Below are 22,545 nucleotides of genomic sequence, written 5' to 3' on the forward strand. Positions count from 1 at the left end.
AGTTGGTACCTTGGTTATTTATCTTTTTCTGTTGTTAATATTTTAATTTAATATGAATTTCTGGTGAAAGAAATGGGGGTAGAAGAAATATAGGAACGAAAATCATTCGGTTTTTTTATAGTTATTATGATATGTTTATCAACTTTGGAAGTTTAGTCATGAAATCATTCCTCGCCTTGGGCAGAATACCTAGCCAAGCCAGTGGATGTTGCACCGAACAGCAAATATGCATTTCTCTAAAACACTCAAACCAACAGAACGTTATGTGAACTTATAGCAGATGTGTAATTGACGCTACAGATAAGATTTTGAGGTGGCACTATCTCTTCCCTATTTTTTTAGAGCTTTTAGTAAAATTATTTTTAGGGCTAAAAATGTAAGTCTCATCCCCAATGGGAATACTTTATAAGAGAGTAAAATATGCTTTATAAGTGCAAAATAGAAATGTTTTCTAATAAATGTCTTTGCACTTAGTTATTCAGGAACATTAAAACATAAATTTTTACCTCTTCAGATCAGGCAGTAATAACAGTAGGGTCTTCCAGTAGCATTACCTGTATTACTAGTTCAGAAATATGCATGGAGCTGTGTGGGTGTCAGCAGGGGGACACGCTCTTGAATCTATTTCCCTTTTTTGGTTGGGAGCATTTTTACTTGCAATATTTGTTTATTGGGTGTATTTGCCAATGTTTAAGGAGTAAACGTGGTTAATCCACCCCTTATCTGTAGGGCTATGTGTAAGTGTTCTTCGTGAAGAGTTGTGGTGTATTACTGCCCCAGGATGCTGTTTTGGTATTCTACACTGGTATCATCATGGGGTCATGATCAATGCGCTGTGGATAACCGTGGTCTAATTGCCACGGTTTTCCTTAGGAGGCGTATGTGTGGTGCTCTGACATCTTCTTTTTTTTAATCTTTCCTTTCTTAGTCTTTTGACGAATTTGCCAAGTGGAAGCTTGTTCTCGATTCTCCCTTTGTGTACTCTGATTACAACCTAGGAGCCGAACAAATTGCGTTTGTGACGAAAAGTGCTTTCTCACATACTGAAGATTTAGATGCTGTGTCCAGCTCATCTAAAAAGGTGAGTTATTACGGTCACTTCGTGGTTGAATTTTCATGTGGACTTGAAGACTAAACCTGTTTAGTTGGGAAGCCCGTGCAATAGTTTGACAGTTGTGTCTCCTCTCTTTCACTGCTCTGAAAAAAGGAGTAGTCTAGAACTGTCTGCCATTTTGGCGCTGGGTTGTTCTTGTGGGTGGGTCCTGCCTCATCTGCTAATGGATGCGCCTGCCGTGGTAGGGTACAGAGAGTAAAATGTCATTGTAGATCCCCATGAGTGGGCAAAATCCCATAGAATAGGTTGTTTATTGTTGTGTTCAGCGCAAGGGAGATACAGATGAAAGGAGATGCTGCAGTTAAGGAACTTACCTTTATTAAGGTAAGTATGCAGCCAGTGAGCCGCGACTGAGCATGCGCTCTTCCTGCTTGCACCAACGACTCTGCCGCTGCACCTGTGTCAGCCATGAGTGCTCAATCAAACAGCGCATTCATGGCTGTCTGAGTTGCGAGTGCTGCAGTTTATGTAACCACAACACCCCCAACCCTCAGATAACAAACTTAACACATAATCCTTCAACCTGTTAGGGATACATCTCACCCTGGAAACTTTCCATATTCCCACCTTCTTCTTCCCAGTACACCGTTTTTGTTTGCAAGTGTGCATTTTGTTCTTGACTTCTTAAAAACTCCCAGATGTAAACTCTGTTCCCTGACGAACCTTCTATCACCGTCATTGATTAAACATTCCCACTTGGAAGAGCAGGTCCAACGTCAGCCCTGGGCACATTAGCTTCCGATGCCTTCGGTGACTCCTCCTTTCTAGAATCTCTATTGGCCATGGAATGACCTCGCTCACATCCTTCAACACATTGACCTACCACTCCCATATTTCCTCCACTACACTCTTCACTCCACACATCACCTGCAATACTCCTGCCACACTCCCTACTCTCCACTTCATAACACTTGATGAGTTGCCTCATGCTCCATTTGTTCCATCTCCTAACGCCACCACAGTACATAGTATTTTCGGAATTATCCTAGGATTTGAGAGGTACGGAACACCCCCTCCCAACCCCCCTTATCCTAGGATTCCTTACTCTCGCTTTGTCTCGTACCTGAAACGGTTTCAAGTATGTACGCTTCCTGCCTTCAAACCATCTCTTGTATTTCTCTTGACACTCTTCTGCTCTTAAAATAAGCTCCTGTTCTTTTTACTTTGACCAGGCTTGACGTGCCCAGCCACTGTTTTACACCAGCACTACCCAGGTAGTTTGCAAACACTTTGGACTGAAACTCCACTCCATTGTCCATTGGCACTACTGATGAAAAACCCTCTCTACAGAACAAAACTCCACCACAACTGTAGCTTTAATTTCATCAGCCCAACCTACACATGGCCATTTGCTGTGATAATCCATCAACGTGAACGTGAATCTTCTGCATTGATAGCACTTGGGTAATGGCCCAATGATATCCAATGCCACTTCCCCCCTGCGGCGTGTCGGTATCCGGATCGGTTTTAAACGGTGGTTCCACCGTTCCATCTGATTTATCACTAGCCGCGCAAGGGAAACAAATCACCACTATGTGCTCAACATCAGAATCCATGCCTGGCCACCAATATGTTTCCCCTACTCTCTTCTTAGTCATGTTGAGACCTAGGTGACCTCTATGAACTACCTCAAGAATTGCTGGTCTCATCCCTTTGGGAAGCACAATCTTCTCAACCCTATACAACAGATTGCCCTCCACCCACAATTCACTTTGCACTTCATCAAACTGAGTACTGCTTTGACCACCTTACCTCTAATAACCTACAGACCATTTTCCATTTTCCATCTGCTGTGCCCTCCACTTGCCATTTTCTTGGCTCCAAAACTGCACCTTGAGTTATATGTGCCACCACAACCTCCTGTTCTACAGGCAACCCATGCACCTCCTCAACTGGCAACCTCGACAATCAATCTGCAACTACATTTTTTTTTAACCCAGGTGTATATACCGTTGTGAAATTATATTCCTGCAGGGCAAGGGCTCACATATTGATCCTGAGGGTAACCCACCTATTGTGCCCCACTAAAGCATGCACCAAAGGCTTATGGTCAGGTTTCAATAAGAATTGTATGCCCCACAATGGTGGGTTCAAAGGGTGGGGAGCTCGAATAGTGGTTTGCTTAACACTAGCTGTTATATGGGGTGCCCCTGCTCACTCAGCTTTACAATGTATGCTTATGCTCAGCTTCACAAATAGTTGTACACTCAGCAGTTAATAGCCATATACATTATTTGCATCTTCTACTCACATCAGTCTTCATTCGCTATGATGCTGACAATTCTACCAAAGAAAAAATGAAAGCTGCTGAAATCTCCAGTCCTTTAAAATAATGCTGCCTGTAATGCCAACCAGAAACACTGGAGGGCAACGTAGCACAAGAAATATATTCAACGCGGAGAGGGAAGTTAAAAAAAAAACCTTGATCCTGCTCATCGCCAGTTTGTTGTGTTCAGCGCAGGGGAGATAAAGATGAAAGGAGACTCTGCAGTTAAGTGATGTACCTCTATTAGGGTAAGTATGCAGCCAGTGAGCCGCGCCGGAGCAACCGCTGTTCCTGCTTACCCCAAGGACTCGGCCGCCGAACCTGTGTCAGCCACGAGTGCCGATTCAAACAGCGCACTCGTGGCTGTCGCAGGTGCGAGTGCCTAGGCCGTATGTTGACTGCAGCGCGTGCTGCCAGTACAGGCACCACGCTGCAGGTAATGTAAGCAAGACGTTTTTCTTTTTTCCTTCTCAGTAGAGAAGCTCTCACAGTTGTATCAATTTTTAGTTTTGGCAAAAGCGTCACCTGTAGGCCAAAACTATTGCATTGGAGCTAGGGATAAATGGCACATGAGGAGGGATATACAGTCTGTAGGTGTTTGGTTATCTACCCACCCATTGGCTGCTGATGACCATGCTAATCCCTATGGCTATTCCCACCCACTGCGTGCCCCCTTCCCGCCAAAACACATACTACTGGGATCTCTTTGAGCTAGGTTTACTAGCCCTACCATCAAACTTTGTGCTTGAAGTGCCTACTAGGCTTTTTTTCATAGCCCAAGTCTCAGAGTTAATTACTTAATTGGAGCTGTAAGCGCACTAATGGTGTCATAAAATGTCTTAACCAGGTCTGCCTTCAGCCGCTCGCTTTATAGGCATTATGCGTGTCCTTCACTGATGTCTGTTAAAAACAAGCATTGGCAAAGTCACCAGTTTTGGCTCGTGTATACATATTAGGCATTTTCCAGGCACTGCTATTATATGCCCAGGTACTCGCAACATTTTGTAGCTGTTACCATCAACGGTCAGTTATTACTACTATGGCAAATCTTGGCAAATGCTTTTATGCTTTTTCCATGCCTACACAAAATGTTGGCATTGCCAGTGCTTGTTGTTAGGGACTTTTAATTGTATGGCCTATATTTGGCAATAAAATGCAGGAATGCTGTGAGAAACCGGATGGTGTCTCAGCCGCTAGTCCCAGGGGATCTGTCATCCAGGTGGCCAGGACACTGCCATCGCTTTTGTATCCAGTTACTGGGGGTGGACCAGTGCAGGAGGATCACCTGGTTGAGGGGGTCTTCGGGGAGTGGTAGTGGGATACCAGATGGGGAGACACTGTATCCCCTTCGTGGTAACACCTTTACCCCATCCTACCAATTAGGATATTTAGGAACTCGAACCCCCCCCATCCACCCTTTACAACACAAACACTTGAAACAGCAGTTCCAAGATGGCAATTTAACTTGAGGAGAAAGATGGCGAAACAAGTATTGGATTGCAAGTAAGGAGGTTCCCTTGACTTTTTCGACAAGGAACCGTTGCTTTCATGAGCCCTTGAGATTGGAAAGCGGAAGACCAGGAAAACCGGCTGAAGAAGGCTGCATTGTGTGTCCGAGATACCCGGGGCACTCCCGCGTCAAGAATCAAGGCGGGGAGAATTACCAGCCGCTGTGGTACTGTCCTTGGCTCCAACAACAAAGCAACGTCGGTGAAATCAACCGAGCCGGTGAGTTGGGGAGACCGATACAAGACCGGTCTGTGTTGAAGCCAAGGTTTTAAGCTGCAACATTGTATCGTGAGCGCTGGAACAAACATTGTTTGAAATGCGTGTGATAAAAGACGCAAGTAAAGTTGAACTGCTGATGAATGATTTAACTTTGAAATGAAGAAACGATACCTTTGACAGAGTGGTCCGCCACCACGTGTATGCTCTATCGAACGTCTCTGTAAGGTATCCAACTGAAAAGTGAAAGAGTTGTAGAGAATTGTGAATCGAAGTGGTCCTGGGACAGGTCAAGCAAAACCCAGCACACAATCAAAGTCTTCAATGTTGATACAGTAAACAACATTGGCGGCAAAGTTGATAAAGTTTGTCCGAGCCCGGCAGAGGGAGATCAATTGGAAAGCTTTGAGTTAAAGTGGGTCTGACCCAGGCATAGTGGGACCCGGGGAGAACAAAAAATTACTAGAGAATTTGTATGTGTGAAACCCTAAAGAGAAAGGAATTTTGTTGTTTGTTGTATTGCATCAAGCCCTCTGAAAAAGTAACTTTGAATGGCAAAGAGACTTTGGCACAGAAGGCCATGATGTTGAAGTTTTGAACTGCACCCTTGTGCTAGAGAAGCCAGAGACTGTGCTAATCTCGAGTGTGCCGCCTTGTCCCGTGCAGAAAATGTGGGGGAGGGAAGCCAACGGCTTGAATATCCTGACATATCATTTCTTGAACAGTTTCCCACACTATTTGTATTTAGAAGTAAGGCTTGGCAATAGGTTTATTAGTACAGGTCCTTTTATTTTGGCAAGACACCACTAGGACTGCGTTATTATTATTTGATAGCCGTAGCTTGCTCCCATCTTTAGATTCAGGTTTAGATAGGCGTTGTTCAAACACAATTGAAGTTCAATAAACACCCTTGAACTGTGATCACTTGTGTCTGTCTTACTGTTTGATACCATGCCTTCCTTACATAGCCAACTTTTTTAAAAAAAAAGAACACCTTAATTGTTAATTGTAAAAATGACTCTGGAAACTACCTGCAAAACTAAACATACTGACTATGGAAAAACATAGTGAATTGCATCTTTTAAATGAAATACTGACTTAGTATGTGCAGGCAAAGTGTGCGTAGTTGCCCCCCACAAGGGAGCATCTATTGTGGGTTTTATTATTCTAAGATTGGGATTTAAAATTTCGTTTCAATTTCAGTTAATAGAAGGCCAATGTTTCTTCATTACCTCTATGTGTATTGAACAGGTGCTTTATATTATGATTCTAGAAAAGTTACACCTTTTTCCGTTTTCCTGAATTGTTACAGATGGCACAAAAATCACTCCAAATTGCAGAGGCAGTTCAAGGGTTTTTATTAAAATGTTAATGGGTCCTAGGTCCATCCCTCTCTCTAGTTTACACGCACCTCCTCCCTAGCCCAGACCTTCTTAGCCCCAGTTGAGTAACTATTGATTCTCCCTCACTATGTAAAGTGGTAGATGAACTGAGGTGTTGACCTAAAGACCCTTGGCCTCACCTCACTATTCTCAATCAAGGACTTTGTAACTTTCTCATCAGATGTTAGTAATCTAAAAGGATATGGGATTTTTACCTTATACACACTGGTTGATTTGCTCTCACTCTGACCTATCCTTCTTTTCTATATCCTCCTCTCGTCCCCTGTTCTCACTTCTCCCTCCACTTCCTGTCCCTCTGATGTCTCTCACTCCTTCTGGATCTCGCATCCACCATTTGAAGTCACTACCTTTTCTCTGTTGTTGTTCCTCTCTCTTACCTCACTATTCCTCCCTCCTCTACTCCTCCCTCATGATACTGTTCCCCTCCAACTACCACTATCTCCATTTCTATCGCTCCACCACATGACTACTACCACTTCTCCTTCCAACTACTGTTCATCTCTCCAACTACGACTCAAACACCCTGCCTCCACTCATTACTGCACACTTTGCAGTCGCATCTTACACTAATTCTCCTACCCTAACTTGCCACAAAAATACGCACACTCATACTGCGATACTACTTTGTTTCACTAGCCGATAACTCACCTGCTCCAAAAATTGCCTCCACTTTCTGCCGCTCTGTCAATCCTCCTGCTGGTCTCTTGGTCTTCCACCTCCTCCTTCACTGACCTTACCAAGAAAACCCACAGGTCCTGCTTCCTGTAGCCGCTCTATATGCCCCTCCCCTCCTCTGGGTTGGCTCTTTGTCCGTGGCTAAGTCTTTCACCACTTAGTGTGGTTGTATGCAGTAGAAATTTACAAATAGGGCACTTAGCCCCACCCAGTTCTTCTGCACAGAACGGTAGTGCTAGCCCAGGAGGCTGGAGGATCGAGTTCATGTCTGGGGCCTCAGTAACCAGGTAAATCCTGTTGTGGTCTGGGGTGGTTTGCCCTGTGCTAGTCCCTGGTGGTCTATGGTTGATAACTGTGGCTCGGGATGCTTGTTGCGTCTGCACGGCGGCGCTGCACGGCTTGCCAGGCTGCACTGTACTGGAGGCACCGTGGCTCTCCTCTCTCTCTCTCTCTCTGCCGGTCTTTCACCTGCGCTGACTGGCTGCCCAGTCTTGCGGCGCTTATCATTGGTGGTCAGGTCCTGGTAACCTGGCGAGTAGCATGGGATCGATGTTCCCCCTCGAATGCTTCTCGTTTTCCATTTTGGTTGCAATTTCACTAGGGGAACTAAGAGAACACTGGTAAGCATCTTGTTAAGGTATGGCATGAGACAAAGGTGGGCTGTTCAGAAATAGATTGGCACAACATGGTGGGAGGGTAGGAATTGGTGCCCTCTCAACTGCCACTGTCCACCTCAGGTGTAGGACTGGCTCTATTTTTTTTTCTTCTGGTAAGCCAGTCACCCTTGTCTGGGGGGGGGGGGGTTCCCAAACCCCCTTGACTAGGCCAGGCTACTGAAATCTCCCAAATGTATAGAGGAATGGGTATGATGTGTAGGACTTGGAACAACGTATTTAACACGTTGCCTACTTTATTCATAATCCATACATAAATGCCCCTCCCCAAAACCTATGCAACTCTTGTCCTCTTTCTTTTGTCTGCTTCTATTGAGTTTCTAAGTAATAAGTGTGCAATTTTGCACTATACAGAATAGTAAAATAAATAAAATGGTCCCCTTTCCACCATAGTGCTCTCCCACCTTCCCAGTCAGTTACGGCCTAGGTGGATGGAACAGGACTGACTGGCAAAGCCGAGGGTAGTGTCAAGAGAGGCAGGGCAGTGGCTATATGCATGTCTGGCTTTGCTGCAAATTAAAAGAAAAATTGTTTTGGTCCTGTCCAAATGGAATGAGATCATCTCAAATATGGAGGAAAGGGGACAAGGAGCATAGTATGACAAGGGATCAAGGGAGCACACAAGAGACAGTAGTATCATTCCACGCCTTTATTAAAGTGGTCGGAATGGGTGTAAATGCATCCTAGAAGTTCCAGGGGTAACAAACTACAAATAAGACCATTCTTATACAAGCATTAGGTTGTACCTCCCTCTAGCACACTTGTTCCAGCAATGCTTATGGTAGACTTTGTTGCTGTAATCCAACAGCCATTGGCCAGCTTGCTGGGCCAGTGTCTGGGACTTCACTTAAAGCTGGTCACTGCCAGCGTCTGAGATATAGGCCTCATCTGACTCCTAGCTTTCTTTCTCTTGCTCTGGTCTCCATTTTCTGAGATATAGACCTCTGCTTGCATGTTGCTTTCTATTCAGGTGTGGTACCAGCCAGTATCTGAGATGTAGCTTTTAGTAGGCTCTGCATTCTCTCCCGGTGTGGTGTCATCTATTGTCCGAGATATAGCCCTTAACTGGCTCTTGGACTTGTCTCTCAATCTGGTCTCTTCCCAAAGGCTGGCTCTTCTCCAAGGGCATCTTCTCTCCTCCCACCTTTCCGGTCTGTAAACTTGTGTGTGCCACCCAGGGTAAAACCATAGCTTCTTTTATACTTTTGTTGATTGTTTACCGAGTGTTCTGATTTCTTATACCCAAGTCTTATTTTTCTCTTAGAACAGGATGTTGTGAGGGGTCAGTAATGTGAGACTCACAACTGTATTTAAGTTTTCTCAGGATTTGCCATTTTATTATTCGCCAAATAATAACAAAAATCCTTACTAAACCCACTCTAGCGGGGGATTCCCTACCTTTTCTAAAATGTACAGGAAACCTCCTAGCTTCACAAAATTAACCCTCACCATAAACAATGTCAATGTTTCAAACAACATAAATACAACACAACTAAAAGGTTACCAGACACCCAGTGTCTTGGATGACCTCTTGTGCTCCTGGGCAGATCGTGCTCCCCTAGAGTGTCCAAAAGTCAATTTTCTCCAAGTAACAAAAAGTCTCAACCAAAGTCTTGAAAAGGTCCAAAGAAACCAAAAGTTCACACAAATACAATCCACTGGTCAAAGTCTCTTTTGTTGGGTGAAATACTTCCTTCTTTACAGTTCCACAAAGAATTAACAGTACCGATGGAGTTACTTGGATGACTTCCTTCCAAGAAAGAATAGATGAAATGGACAAAAGTATATTCTTCCACTTTGCAACAACCTCTTCACTTCTAGATTTGGGCGGCGTCTTATGTACAATTGTCAGGATGTTCTTGCTTGAGATTTACTCCTCTCACAACCAACTTCCTTCTGCAATATAACTGTGAGAACAGCTCCCAATGCACTGCTACAATGGCAACCTCAAAATTAGGCACTGCTACAAGACATCTTCTACCTCCACAGGCTGACAAGGCACTCTTCTTTCTATATCCTCAGAACGTGCAGCCTGTCTGGCAGCTCTGCTTTGGGCTTCTAGACTATTTCTCAATTTCCAGACAGTCTTTGCCATGCAGATCAATAAATAAACTTTGGTGAACAAGTACCCAGCTTCTTTCCCCAGCATTATGTGCACCTGGTCTTCAGTAGTTACCCTAAAGTGGTTGTGCTACACTCTCAACTTTGGATGAATACTCTTGGGTAACAACACATGTACCAGCTTCAAAGCACCAGTGTACAGTTCTTAATTGCATGGGATTTGGTTTTTATAGACATCCCTTCTACTACTTCTGCTTCTACTACCTCTTTATTCTGCTGCTTCAACTTTTGATGTGTTGCAAGATATGTGTCTTCAATGGAAACTAAAATTAGGTGCACACAATTGCGTTTTATTATTGAACTGCCACTTCATATAAAAGACACGTTCCCACCTTTCGGTAAACACTCAGCCTCCAAGGCACAGGGAAACATTGTCTAATGCGCGTGGCCCATTTAACGATGCTTGCAACCCTTCAGGAAAGTCTGTTTGGCTTTGCTTCGATTACTGGCAGCGTGCTCTGTGTTAATCAGAGACACGTGACCTGCTCAGCCACAAAGTATTACTGCTCCTTGGGAAAGAAAGGCTTTTCATCACACACAAGTGTTTTAGGTAAGCGCGTGTTACTTTCCCATTATTAAAAGGCTTTCCCAGTTCTAGAGTTGATTTTTCACGTACTCATAATTCAACGCAAGTACAATTGAAAGCTAGCTACAGTTACCGGCAAGGAACTTCTGCTTCTCAGGAGCACAGAGTTTCCTTTTCAGACTCCCAATTGTAAAGATTGCGGCCTGTGGCGGCTTCCTGACTTTGATGCTTCTGCTACTACTAAGAGCACTCCTGGGATCCACACCCCTCTGCTGCACAGGTGTCTACGATCTGGCCTCATTAAGGGAGAGTGTCCCACTCTCCAGTTTCCTTCAGCTTGACTCTGCACACGGACCTTAGGAACGACTGAAACTTCAGTTCTGCACACACAGCAATGAGGTGCACCTAGAAAGTCTGCCTGCTGCTTTCTTTTCTTTCCAGTGCTGCCACAGCTATTCAGGGTTTGTGAGCACATGACCAGCTGTGAGTTTGCAATTGGAATGTGCCTCTCTACTCTGGCGTCCCAGTTGTGGTCACACTTCCTCGTGTTCTGCTGGCTTAGTGCTCTGCTGCCTCTGCTTCTACGACTTCCAACCTTCCAGCTCCTGCCCCAGTTTCTTTCTACTGTTTTTCTCTGGCAGTCTTTTATGACCCTCATGCGGGCTGATTAATTCAGGTGCAGGCCCTTAGGCTTAATTGTCTGATCTTGTTTAGAGTCATTAGTCTTGTCCTCTTTCTGTTGTCTGCTTCTATTGAGTTTCTAAGTAATAAGTGTTCAATTTTGCACTATTCAGAATAGTAAAATAAATAAAATGGTCCCCTTTCCACCATAATGCTCTCCCACCGTCCCAGTCAGTTACATGACGCCTTATGAAGAAGTGGTTGCGTGTCTCTCATTATGAAGAGTAAATGTTGGGAAGGCCGTTACTGAACATTTTACGTTGCTAAAACCATTTTTAAACGTTTAATCTTTTAAAACTACATAAAGAAAGAAGTGGTTGTGTATGCCTAATTCTGCTTTCCAAAGGAAGACTGAACTCTATCCTTTCTTTCATGCAGACATCTATTTCTTATAAAAGAAAATTAAGCAATTAAACAGTGTATCTGCAATTGAAGAGCAAGCATTGCCCAAGCCAAGGGTCTCCCCATACTAAGATTGAAAGCAGCCTTTCTCAGAGCTAAAAAGCTATCTATTACTGTGAACCCAATAACAGTTCAACCTTTTCTAAGATACAAGTGTGCAAACATTACCTGAAGCCAAGAGAGTGCCACCATGGCTTCTGTTAATTACTTGATCTCACAGTTGGCAGAGAGGTCAAAGTAAAGTTGGGGAAGGGAAAATTGCTACTTGTAAAGATTATTTCCAAAGACTGTGAAAGAAAGAGAGAAGTGGGTCATAAAGCCAAACCTAGGTTATTATTTGGCAGAAAAGGCAAAGAGACTGCCCCTTTTGAAGAGACGTATTCAGAGGAAGAGTGCCTTGCCTACTTGTAGGTGATGAAGTACTTTAAAGTGAACCTGGTCAAACATGTCTTGAATCACAAATTACTGAAGCTGTGGTAGTAGTCCAAGGCACTGAAGATGTGGTGGTATATCTAGTTGTCAGTAAATGCAACATTTCAGTATTCTAAACGAAGTGGGGTAGTATGAGGAAAAGGAGACTGTTCCCATGGTAAACTGGAGTAGAAGTGAAGTTGTAGAAGTAGAAGCAGCAGCACTGTGCAGACACCCTGACAAATATACCCATTGTGAATCCTAATCCTGTAACTAATGACATATTAACTGGTAACCAAGAACTATGTTTAACTGACAAAGGCAGACGTTGTATTTCTGTGAACTGTGGAAAATCTTCTTGGATTGCTAGAAGTGTTGACAAAGCATTGTGGCTGGGATTACCATTGGTGCTATCTTGAGGAAGTGGAAAGTCCATATTTCATCAGAAATAAAGAAAGAAAAGATTTGCTGTTGTTGGAACTTTGGTTAACAACAATTTACTTTGACATTGAGACCTCAAGAACTGATTTGAGACTGTCTTACCTACAAGGATGTTCCTATTCTTTCTTTGGTTGAACATTGGAGCATAATCTACTTTGAATCCTGGGAAAGGGAACCCACCCACGTTATTGGAATGTTATCAAGAAACTTTGAATGCTGTTTGTTATTGGAAATTGCCATATCTTTTCTGTGAACTCTATTTGTTTTGTGTGAGGGCCAGCCATCCTGTGTTAGAATGTTTCCCTTTGGTTAGGCAGGGAAATCCTCTGCAGAGTAGGGCTAGTGAAGCATTTCTACTAAATTTATACTTGCAGTTGTCCACTTCGCATCGCTCACCTCTCAAACACCTTAAGGGTGATGGCTCCCAACTCTAATCTCAAACAATATGGAACTAGTAATAGAAACCTTTCCCCATTCTCAAAGAGAATCACAGTATGTGGCAGTAAACCTATAGCAGTTGCAGAGTTTATAAACTCTGTCCCTTTAAGATAATTGAATATTGTGAGGAATCTGAGGGCGTCCTCGCTTCTTTCAACAAAATTACCCCCCCCAACCCGGTGTCCAGGGAAAGGCTGTCGCTTTCGGACCCTTGATCCTGACCCCGAAGGTGGATATGTGAGGGAGGATCCCCTGTGAGGAGGAGACTTGGGGATGAGGCACCCTTGGGTGGGACACGGTATCCCCCATTTCCCTTTCATCAGGAATTAAATATTTCCCAGACATTTATGGCATATTTCCAATCCCTTCCCTATTGTGTTTGAACACCATCTCTGAATGCATATCACTATGGTACTGAGACGAGGAAGATACCACATAGGAACTTACATTCATCCTTTATTAACTTGGGCATACACAAACGCCAATCTGGTACTGGAACGAGGAAGAGGGATACCGAGTACCACGACTGTTGTGAAATCAATGCGAATGGCCTGCACCTGAAGCCAAAGGGGTGTATTAAATGGCCTGCACAGGTGAGGCTAATGAGATCGCCTGTGGAATGCTTGCACATGAAGAAGCCAGAGGTGAAGGCAGAGAGATACGTATCCGAAGTGCCCAGGTGCATGTAGAGCGGTTGCAGCAGAAGCAGATTGTGGCAGCTGTTGTCGGAAGGTCTCTGGTGGCAGGGTCAAGCTGCCGACCGTCTGGAGTCAAGAGGACTCCCTCACCGGTAGCCCGAGGTGTGGGAGACCCAGGAAGAGGGGCTTGCCGAGCCGCAAACAGCAGCACCCACGAAGAACCGACCGAAGTGGAGAAGGGAACAAAAGGACAGCGTACCCGGTGAGTCAAGTAAGGCTAAATGACTCCTGGACGCTGTGGTGCGAGCCGACTTGTGAATGCCGGTCGGAGCACTCGCGAGTGTGCGGAGGACAGCGGAGGCAATGGAATTCCTTGTCCAAATGAAAAACACAGGTGTTTGACGACTACGATAATGTATAGGTTGATGAACGGAGCAGTTTGAAATTAGGAAGACCGCGGAAGGGCCAAAAAAGCAGTAAACTTTAAATTGAATGAGGAGCCGGGTGCAAATTCTCAGGAGGAGAGTGAACTGGTAATTTGCAATTACGTTATTATGATAAGAATGAACTGAAGTTTTGAATACCTTACCAAAGGAAAGTAATAATGAGTGAATGCCACATGAGTGGAAAGCAGAGAAACGTGTTCCCTGATACAAAGGAACTGTGAATCTTGGAAACTAAAGAAATCGAGCATTGGTCCTGGATATAAAGAACTGTGAATTGTACAAGCTGAGAAAAAGCAAGCATTTGCAAGAGCCATAAGGAAAAGAGGAACTGTACAGATTGAAAATTTAAACTGTGGCAATACTGTGAGAAGGTTTAATAATTCCAACAAGTTAATGGTGGCAAAACAAGTGTTGAAAAGCACTGCAAGAAAATAATCCCAATATCACTATAGAGCTGAAGTAGTGGTGGTGTAACTGTGGAAAGGAAGGCAATCAGGTGTGTTGGTTGCGTGACTTGTAATGGGTGGACTGTGTGGTCCGACAACTGCGCCTAGACCGAATACACCCCACTAAAGAGAAGCCACTTACTCATTGATAAAGTTTATAGTTGAATATCCAGAGAAGCTGGTACATTGTGAACTTCAAGAGTTGAACTTTATGATATTGATGAAAGAGCCAAAAGGCCTGGCAGCTGGGAAGAATCACGAAGGAATTGTGTTGTGAAAACAGCGAGAGTTGAAAGCTTAGGAAGAGAACCGTTTTTGATTGAAAGTGGACTATTTGGAATCCCGGGTAAGGGAGAATCCGTTTCGGACCAAATGCTGGAAGAAGCTCTGAACTTTTCTTTGAACACTTTCATTTCATGCTGACATCCCTACACAGTTTGATAATAGTTGTGAGGGCAAGTATAGGTTTTGGATACAGACAGACATTTACTTTGGACTTCCTGACACCGACGATCCTTAGTTTGGTAGGTAGGGAAATCCCACCTTAGCATCGGGCAAGATAGGCTTTATCCCAACCCCTTTGTGATATTAATCAAAGTTTGTAACCCAAACTTTCCCCAGTTGTCTGTATCTATTTCCTGATGCCTTCACAATACCACGAGCAACGAAGAGCATATAGCAAAGTAAATTAATCTCTTTGGCGCATGTAGCAAGCACCTGCTTAGAGATCAGAGGCACGTTCCATCTTTCGCTGGTACACCATGCTTTGTTGTAATATGCATGAAGCGTATCTATTGCAGAATCCTTCCCCATGTTGATTTTCTTGCAGTGTGAACAGAGCAAAATGAAAAATGCTTTCATGCTGTTCAAGTAGAATGCCCTTGTAGCATGAGCATACACTCCATAATCTTTATACACCAGAAGAGCCCTGGCAGGGCAAAAGGGGTCAGAGAAATCCACAATGGCTGGTCAGTCTTTTAAAGGCTTGGGGCAGCACCAAAGTCTCAAAGCACGCACAGGTGAACCAAGTAGTCCCAGCCAACTGGAGCCCCACACTCCTTACCAGCCATAGATGCAAACCTTCACAGGTATGAGAGTGTGGAAGGAAGAGAGAGGCAGATAAAGCGTTGGGAGGGTGTTGCGCTGATGCTGGAAGAGGTTGTTTTAAGTCATCTGGAGGAGGTTGAGTTGCAAGATGGAGAGGTTGTTTAAGGTGCCTGTAGGATTAAAATAACATTGGGAGGAAGCACAAGAAGCTAGCATGGGCGTTGCTAGACAGATCAGATAAGAGGGGGCACACTTGGCCCAAAGCAGGGGTTGGGGATGAGAGGAGGAACAATAGCATGCAGTGTGCAGAAGGACCAGAGTAGAAAATGAGAGGTGGTGAAGGGGGTAGGAGCAATGACCCTAAGGGAGGGAAGTGCCAAAAGCCAACTCGAAGTCTGCCACTTTGAAAACCCAGAGGCAGGTAAATCCTATTGTCTCCATGGCAAAGTTAAAAGATCAAGGAGAAAAGAACCTGAGAAGACCATCGAAGAAGTGTATGGGAAACCCCTTCAACCTGGAACCTAGGACCAAGAAGAGGTGATCTGGAGAAGATTAGAGACACAGAGGCTGTGAGAACTCCATAAATCAGAGTTTGAGAATCAAGGAGAAGCATCAGAGAAGCACAGATCAGAAGGGAGCGGGAACCCCTTTTAGGCCAGAACATGCTCCAGTCTGTTGGTCGATACAGAGGGACCCACGGTCACAAGAAGACTTCACATTTATTTAATTTAAGACTGCAGTACCCCTTCTGTTGTTTTGGGCACGGCATATTATATCCCTAAACTAAAGAATAGTTTACGCTATTTACATCTTGGCTAAACCATTGAACCCTGTCACCTTCGTGACTTGATGTTAGTTATCCACAATTGGATTATGTGCAACTGTGGCCAATTCACCACCTTTGAGTCTGCTCCAAATTAGATGCAGGACCCCTTAGCAAGAACCTGCCACTTCTCTACGGCTTTCACCTGCAGGTAAGCGCCACAGGAGGGGCACCTGCAGCTCCACTGGGATTTCACAAATTGTAAAGTGAATGAAAACTCCTGCTCACGAAAAGAAAAGGCACATGAAGCCTAGTCTGTGGCAGTAGCTGTGGCTCCCAGTTGGAGGTTTCCTTTGGCTTAGGGAATGTTGCACTCTCTTCCTAAGGGGTAAGGTAGTGTTGGAGTTGAGAACAAAACTGATCTGTTCTCTATGGGTGATACCTGTATGGAAGCTGTTGGGCAACATGTTGCCCCCATCAGCAGCACACACGAGCGACTGAGGGTAAATGGAGGGGCTCTGTGGAATCCTCCCATATACATGTCAAGGAGCCGTTTGCACTTCAAGTGGGCATCCCAAATCCCCGGAGTCCCTCTATGCCCCACAGAAAGGACAGTTCATGGTCACATACAGGAGACCTGTATGCTGAGTACTTTCCTAATCCATGAATGATCATCTACTAGCCACCCTTTGCAGCACCTGTGAATTAACTTAATACTTCAGTTGTTGCAATACCTATAAGGCTGTCACAGACTGGGTCCACAATAGGCACACCTTGCTCTTCATCAATTGACACTTTAAGTAAGTCAAACACACAAAAAGCCCATGGCTTGAGAGCTCTCTTTACTTGTGTTATGATTAGACCTCACTCACTTGTTTTGTATTTGTATTCTTACACCTTGTGCAGGCCTGTTCAGTGAAACAGGGCAAGGGCTTAATCGGGGCCGTGTTCTAGCTCCCTATGTTTTCCGTGTATTGACAGGCTAATACTTGGAATAGATAATTGTAGCTCAAACCTTCGATTTATATGGCAAGCACAGTTTTGTTAGGGACCCCTCCTATTGGCCACCATGCAAATGCCACATTATTTGTTAATAGTTATATGGTTCGTTGACATAGTGCAAAGATTTCACATTAACCAACATACTTAATGAATAAAATAAAACATGTTTTAAAGAAATTCAAATGTATGATAACTAGTGCAGTCCAGCATTCTAGAAGGTGGTTGCTAGCTGGTCAGGAATTAGAGAGTTTACAGTTGGACTCAAAACTGACATTTCTACTCTGAAGAGTCAGCACTGGCTACAATGGGGGAGGAATTGCAAAGTTTGGCAAAAATATAGGCTCTCTCAGGAAACCGAGTCATTTCTGCCCTTCAGTTTAAAGTGTCTCCATTAGGAACATACAGAGCTGGAATATGGAATAACAATACTACGTTCAGAATGTATTCCCTGGACTACTATTCCTGCAACCACACTTTGCTTTAGCTACAGAAACTTCAATTCAAACTCTTTGTTTGCAAATGGGACTTCGAATTTTGAAGGCTCAAGTAAAACCGACAACATTATTCGGTGAACCTTTTGACCATTGCATACAATGGTGGTTTCCTTCGGTTTACCCGTATTGATCAATGTGGGCTTAATTCCGGTATGGATGCCTGGTTGTAGATTCCCTTCTTGTTTATGCGGTAGATTTTCAAATGCTATTTGGCAGCTTCCCACCTGATGATGTAAGATATACATATTTTGTGATAAATGGCAAACAAAAACGAGATTTTCGGTGGATTCTCTTCACCTTTCAAAACTATCATGGCTCATGGCATTGAGTGATTTGTTTTGAGGACCTGGTTCTGAGATTTTTAGGAGGCATTCGGTCTGAGCAAGTTTGGCAAACGTGTACTGTAAGAAACAGGAAGGTCTCACCCGCTAGTCTCCAGGGATCTGCCATCCAGGTGGCCAGGACATGGCCATCGCAATTGGAACCAGTTCCTGGGGGTGGACCAGTGCGGGAGGATCACCTGGATGAGGGGTCCTCAGGGAGTGGAAGTGGGACACTGGAGGGTGAGACTTGGTATCCCCTTCCCAATAACCTCTTTTCCCCATCCTACCAGGTCGGATACCTATGAACTCAACCCTCCCACCCCCTTTTCTGACACAAACACTTTCTCGCAGACAGTTCACTCTGAGCGACAACAGACTATCACCAGAGCCTGATACCCGACATGTACCAACACAAGGGTCAGGCAAAGTCACACAATTACTGATAATTGCACACACACACCTGACTTCCATTACACTTCCCCACACGGATACAAGGCCGAGCATGAAAGCACACTTGGAGTAAGGCAAAACAAACGAGTACGCAGCAATTCGGAGATGGTAGTTTGAACCTAGGAGAAAGGCTGAAAGACCAGAGAGGGCTGCAAGGAGGGAACTACCCTTGACCTTTTCAGAGAAGAACCACACCTTTCAAGACGCCTCGAGGAAAACATAAGACCAGGAATTGCAGTTGAAGAACGGTGCAGTGTGTCGAAGGTACACAGGGCCCTCCCGCATTGATAGCCAAGGCGGAGAGATGTGATTGCCGCCGTGGTACTGTCCTTTAGCTTTTATGGTTTTGAATGTGGCGTTAACACACGATCCGGCACGCCGGATCGGGTGTTATCGGCCTGGGGCTGCGAGCTCCTTTAAAGAGGGTCCCTGGACCGATAACACGTCAGATTGGGTGTTAAAGCCATTAGCACCTCGGGTAACCAAAACAGTAACCTGGGGTGCTAAAAGAAAAGGATTTTGTGAGGCGTCCTGTTCAATTAATGAAATTCTTTTCCAAGTTGGCCGCCATGGAAAGGGACGGCAGGGCTCTTTGGAGCCCCTCTTCCCTTTCCATGGAGGCTGGGGAAGCAGATGCAGCGTCAGTCTGCACTGCCACAACAAACAGGTAAGTGGGGGGTGGTAAGTTGTAAAAACAGAATAAATATAAGCAATGAAGGGTGGGGGGAAGATGGCAGCGGCAGGCAGAGCCAGCAAATCCGGTTCAGACCGCGTTCATAGCCACCTAATTGGCTGGCTCCCCCTGCCAGGGTGCTAATAACTATTATTTAATTAAACAGTAAACTAAACTAAACTAAACTAAACTGAAACTGAGTCTAAGCTAGACTTTATTTGGTCTAACAATTCACCAGTTAAATGTATTTTCCGTGTCCGTATTGCAAAGTCACAAGACTAGAGTTCAAAAGGATGGGTGTCCCCTAAACTTTGGACCAGGGCAACAGAACAATTCAAAGAACAAGAACAGAGGGTCACACGGAAAAATACGCAATTAATTAGAATGCAATTGACTCAAATAGGTGAGAGGAGGAGAGACGGCTCGGCCAGGTATTTGATTATATAGTCATATTTTATTATCAAAATTCACAATAGAATAAAAAATCATGCACACATCATAATAAAATGTATATAAACATGGACAAATTCTAAAAGCAAACCTGTAAGACACTGCTAAACATAGTTCATACCTTCTTCATATCTGAAGGAGTGCATAATAATCGGTATAAAGGTGCTAACATAAAGTGCTAAGTGCCTACCTATGCTTAGCACTTTATGTTAGCACATTTGGTCTGATAAGAGTCCGAGAGGTGAATGCTGTGCAATCCATCATTGACTACGGTGCCATCCTGGGATATACCTTGCAATACCATCTTTGAGGTAGGCAGGAGCAGCCCTATGGAAGCATATAAAGATGATGCAGAGAATGTTAACCTGAATGTGCTACTATGCTGGAAGCTACAGACTCAGAGGAGGGATGTAAACTAACTTAACAAAAATTACATACATGAATATATAAAACCTGTATACAGTGAGGGGCAACAAGCACAGTGCATTTTCCCCAAAACGTCCTTGTTGTGGAACAAAAGTATTTGAACTGAGCAGGAATGTACTTCCAAAATGACGCAAATAAACACATTCATGGAGTGAAGAGCACCCGAGCGGAGTGCATTTTCCTCCAACTTCCTTGTTGTGGAACTTGCAAGGAGCAAGACGAGGGGTGGTAATGCAGCCTGTTTTGCCCTTTAAGGTTAAGCTAAAATCAAAATTAAATAAAAATAGCAGCCATGGTACGTGCCCACACATTTTAAACAAAAAAGTAACGCACTTTAAAAAAGTAAAGCACTCGCTGAACACAGACTTGAATCTGCAATGCCCCATATTACTCAGCTTTCAAGTCGGTGACGTTGCCCTTGAGCAATTAGCTAAGCTCCGCCCAGAGGCTGAAACAGTGCAATGTAGACCTTTCGAAATAAAAAGAGTTGTATTTACAGACGGCAGAAACGTTTGCGTAAATGGAAAGCTTCTGAGAAATGAGGGCCCAAAGGTGTGTCGCATTCTTTTAAATTGCATGCGACCCAGCAGGGAAAAGGGTGCTGCGTGGCTATAACACAAATGAACTGTGGGAGACCTGTAGCGGAGCACAATTAACCCTGAGGCTTCTCCTGTGAGCTCGGTCTCTACATGTAGAGCAACATAGAACAGTGATGCAGTATGAACATCCTTACACTGCAAGCAGTATTACAATGAACATATATTAAGCTAAGCAACCATAACTCACACTGCCACTGTGCACTGCTAAAACTAACACCCATGGCATCAAAGATGACCTCACAAATGTCATTGATGACATCACATGTCTGGCTCCCTCCTTTTTTTTTTTTTTTTTTGTTCACTGACCTATGTAGGGCAGGTGGTTTTTTTCACTGACAGTCAGGAACTAAAAAGGTACTATATTTGTAGACCTTGTCCATCTCATATGTTCTTACACATTTTCCTAAGGGTTCAGTCACATCATATGATACATATACATAGGGGAAGAAGCAAGCCTGAAACGCAGCAATCTTTTCTGTGCATGAAGATAATCAGATAGGTTATAAACACCTCCTGGTAATATTGCTGCTTTTTTTGCTTACTTTACTTTCCCTATATATGGGCATATTTGTGTGTGTTGTGGTCTCTTTGTTTTGTGTGTAGTAGTACAAATATGTAGTAAGTCGGACAGTATTAGCTACTTATTACATGTTTCACAGTACGCAAAACTCTGAATCTAAAGCATTCATCATTTAACCAGCCAACATGGCAAACATTTGAATATTGCACCTCTGTGGTGCATGCTGCAGACAATGCCTACGTTTCTTCATGAGTTGGTTCCTATATTGGAAAGAACTGCAATGGTGTTTATGGCAATGGATTGTGTATTGAATTATGTATTGCATGATAGTTCTCCCAATGACCTCTGAAAGTTTGCTGCCAACATTATATTGACAATCCCTTGTGGAGGCTTTTCATGAAAAGTAAATGCACATGTGATGTCATCAGTGATGCCATCAATGACATTTGTGATGTCATCTTTGATGCCATGGGTGTTAGTCTTAGCAGTGCACAGTGGTGGTGCGAGTTATGGTTGCTTAGCTTACCATAACTGGCAAATTTCTGGGGTTTTTCGGTTTTACTTGTAACCATAGTGTGGATTGGGTGTTGTTAGTGCAAAGTAACTGTAACAAACGTTTTTGCACTTAATTTGCTAGGTTGTTCTTAGGGCAACTGAAGCATAACGTCCGTTTACCAATGTTTTTCCCACTGCATTTGATAGGTTTTTAGTAGGGCACTGTAAGCAGAACCTTCCTTTAGCATAGTTTTTTGAGTGAAAGGGATAGGTTTTTAGTAGCGCAACTTAACCATAGCATCCCTTTAACAATGTTTTCTCTTAGCGAATTTCCTAGGTTTGTAGTAGGGCACTGTAACCGGAACGTTGCTTTAGTATAGTGTTTTCAGTAAAGGTGATAGGTTTTTAATTGCGCAACTTAACCATAACGTCCCTTTAACAATGTTTTTTTGTTAGTGAATTTCATAGGTTTTTAGTAGGGCACTGTAACCGGAACGTTGCTTTAGCATAGTGTTTTGTGTAAAGGTGATAGGTGTTTGGTACCGAAACTGAACCATAACGTCCCGTTAATGTTTTATCACGGCTTCCTTGGCTGCCCTCATGACGAACTTGGTGAAAGTCCAAATTCCCTTGTGTATGTATCCATTTGTGCTACCCCTTCCCTTTCGTAATAGTGTCGGTGTATCTTGGAAATTGAAGGTGTACATGTGAAGTGTTGGTGAATGTGTAAGTGATTTCTCTTTTTGTGGTAACAATGCATAGTGAGTCTGTGCCGCACATTACTGTCCGAGATGACTGCAGGTAAGCAATATGGAGGTTTTCTATGGAGACTGCACCTGGCCGGTTATGTGCAATCACAATGCAGATATCCGTAGGACTCCAGTCCTGGCCGCTTG

The 22,545-nt window shown here is 43.9% G+C and overlaps 1 protein-coding gene across 14 annotated transcripts in view; it reads left to right on the plus strand.

The window, feature by feature from the left end:
- The window catches only part of HLCS (holocarboxylase synthetase), a 1,696,783-nt gene that overhangs the window by 701,846 nt on the left and 972,392 nt on the right, over nucleotides 1-22,545 (plus strand). For 10 of the 14 annotated variants that reach the window (XM_069636100.1, XM_069636104.1, XM_069636105.1 and 7 more), the window contains one exon: nucleotides 929-1,081. The exons of the other annotated variants lie outside the window; for them this stretch is intronic. Coding sequence is in view for 2 of the 10 variants with exons in the window: in XM_069636097.1 (XP_069492198.1) it covers nucleotides 929-1,081 (153 nt within the window). In the remaining 8 variants the exon portion in view is untranslated. The remainder of the gene's footprint in view (nucleotides 1-928; nucleotides 1,082-22,545) is intronic. 14 annotated transcript variants of the gene reach the window in all.

This window comes from Ambystoma mexicanum, chromosome 7p (genome assembly GCF_040938575.1).
Source record: "Ambystoma mexicanum isolate Mex_15411 chromosome 7p, UKY_AmexF1_1, whole genome shotgun sequence".
Classification (NCBI taxonomy): Eukaryota; Metazoa; Chordata; class Amphibia; order Caudata; family Ambystomatidae; genus Ambystoma; species Ambystoma mexicanum.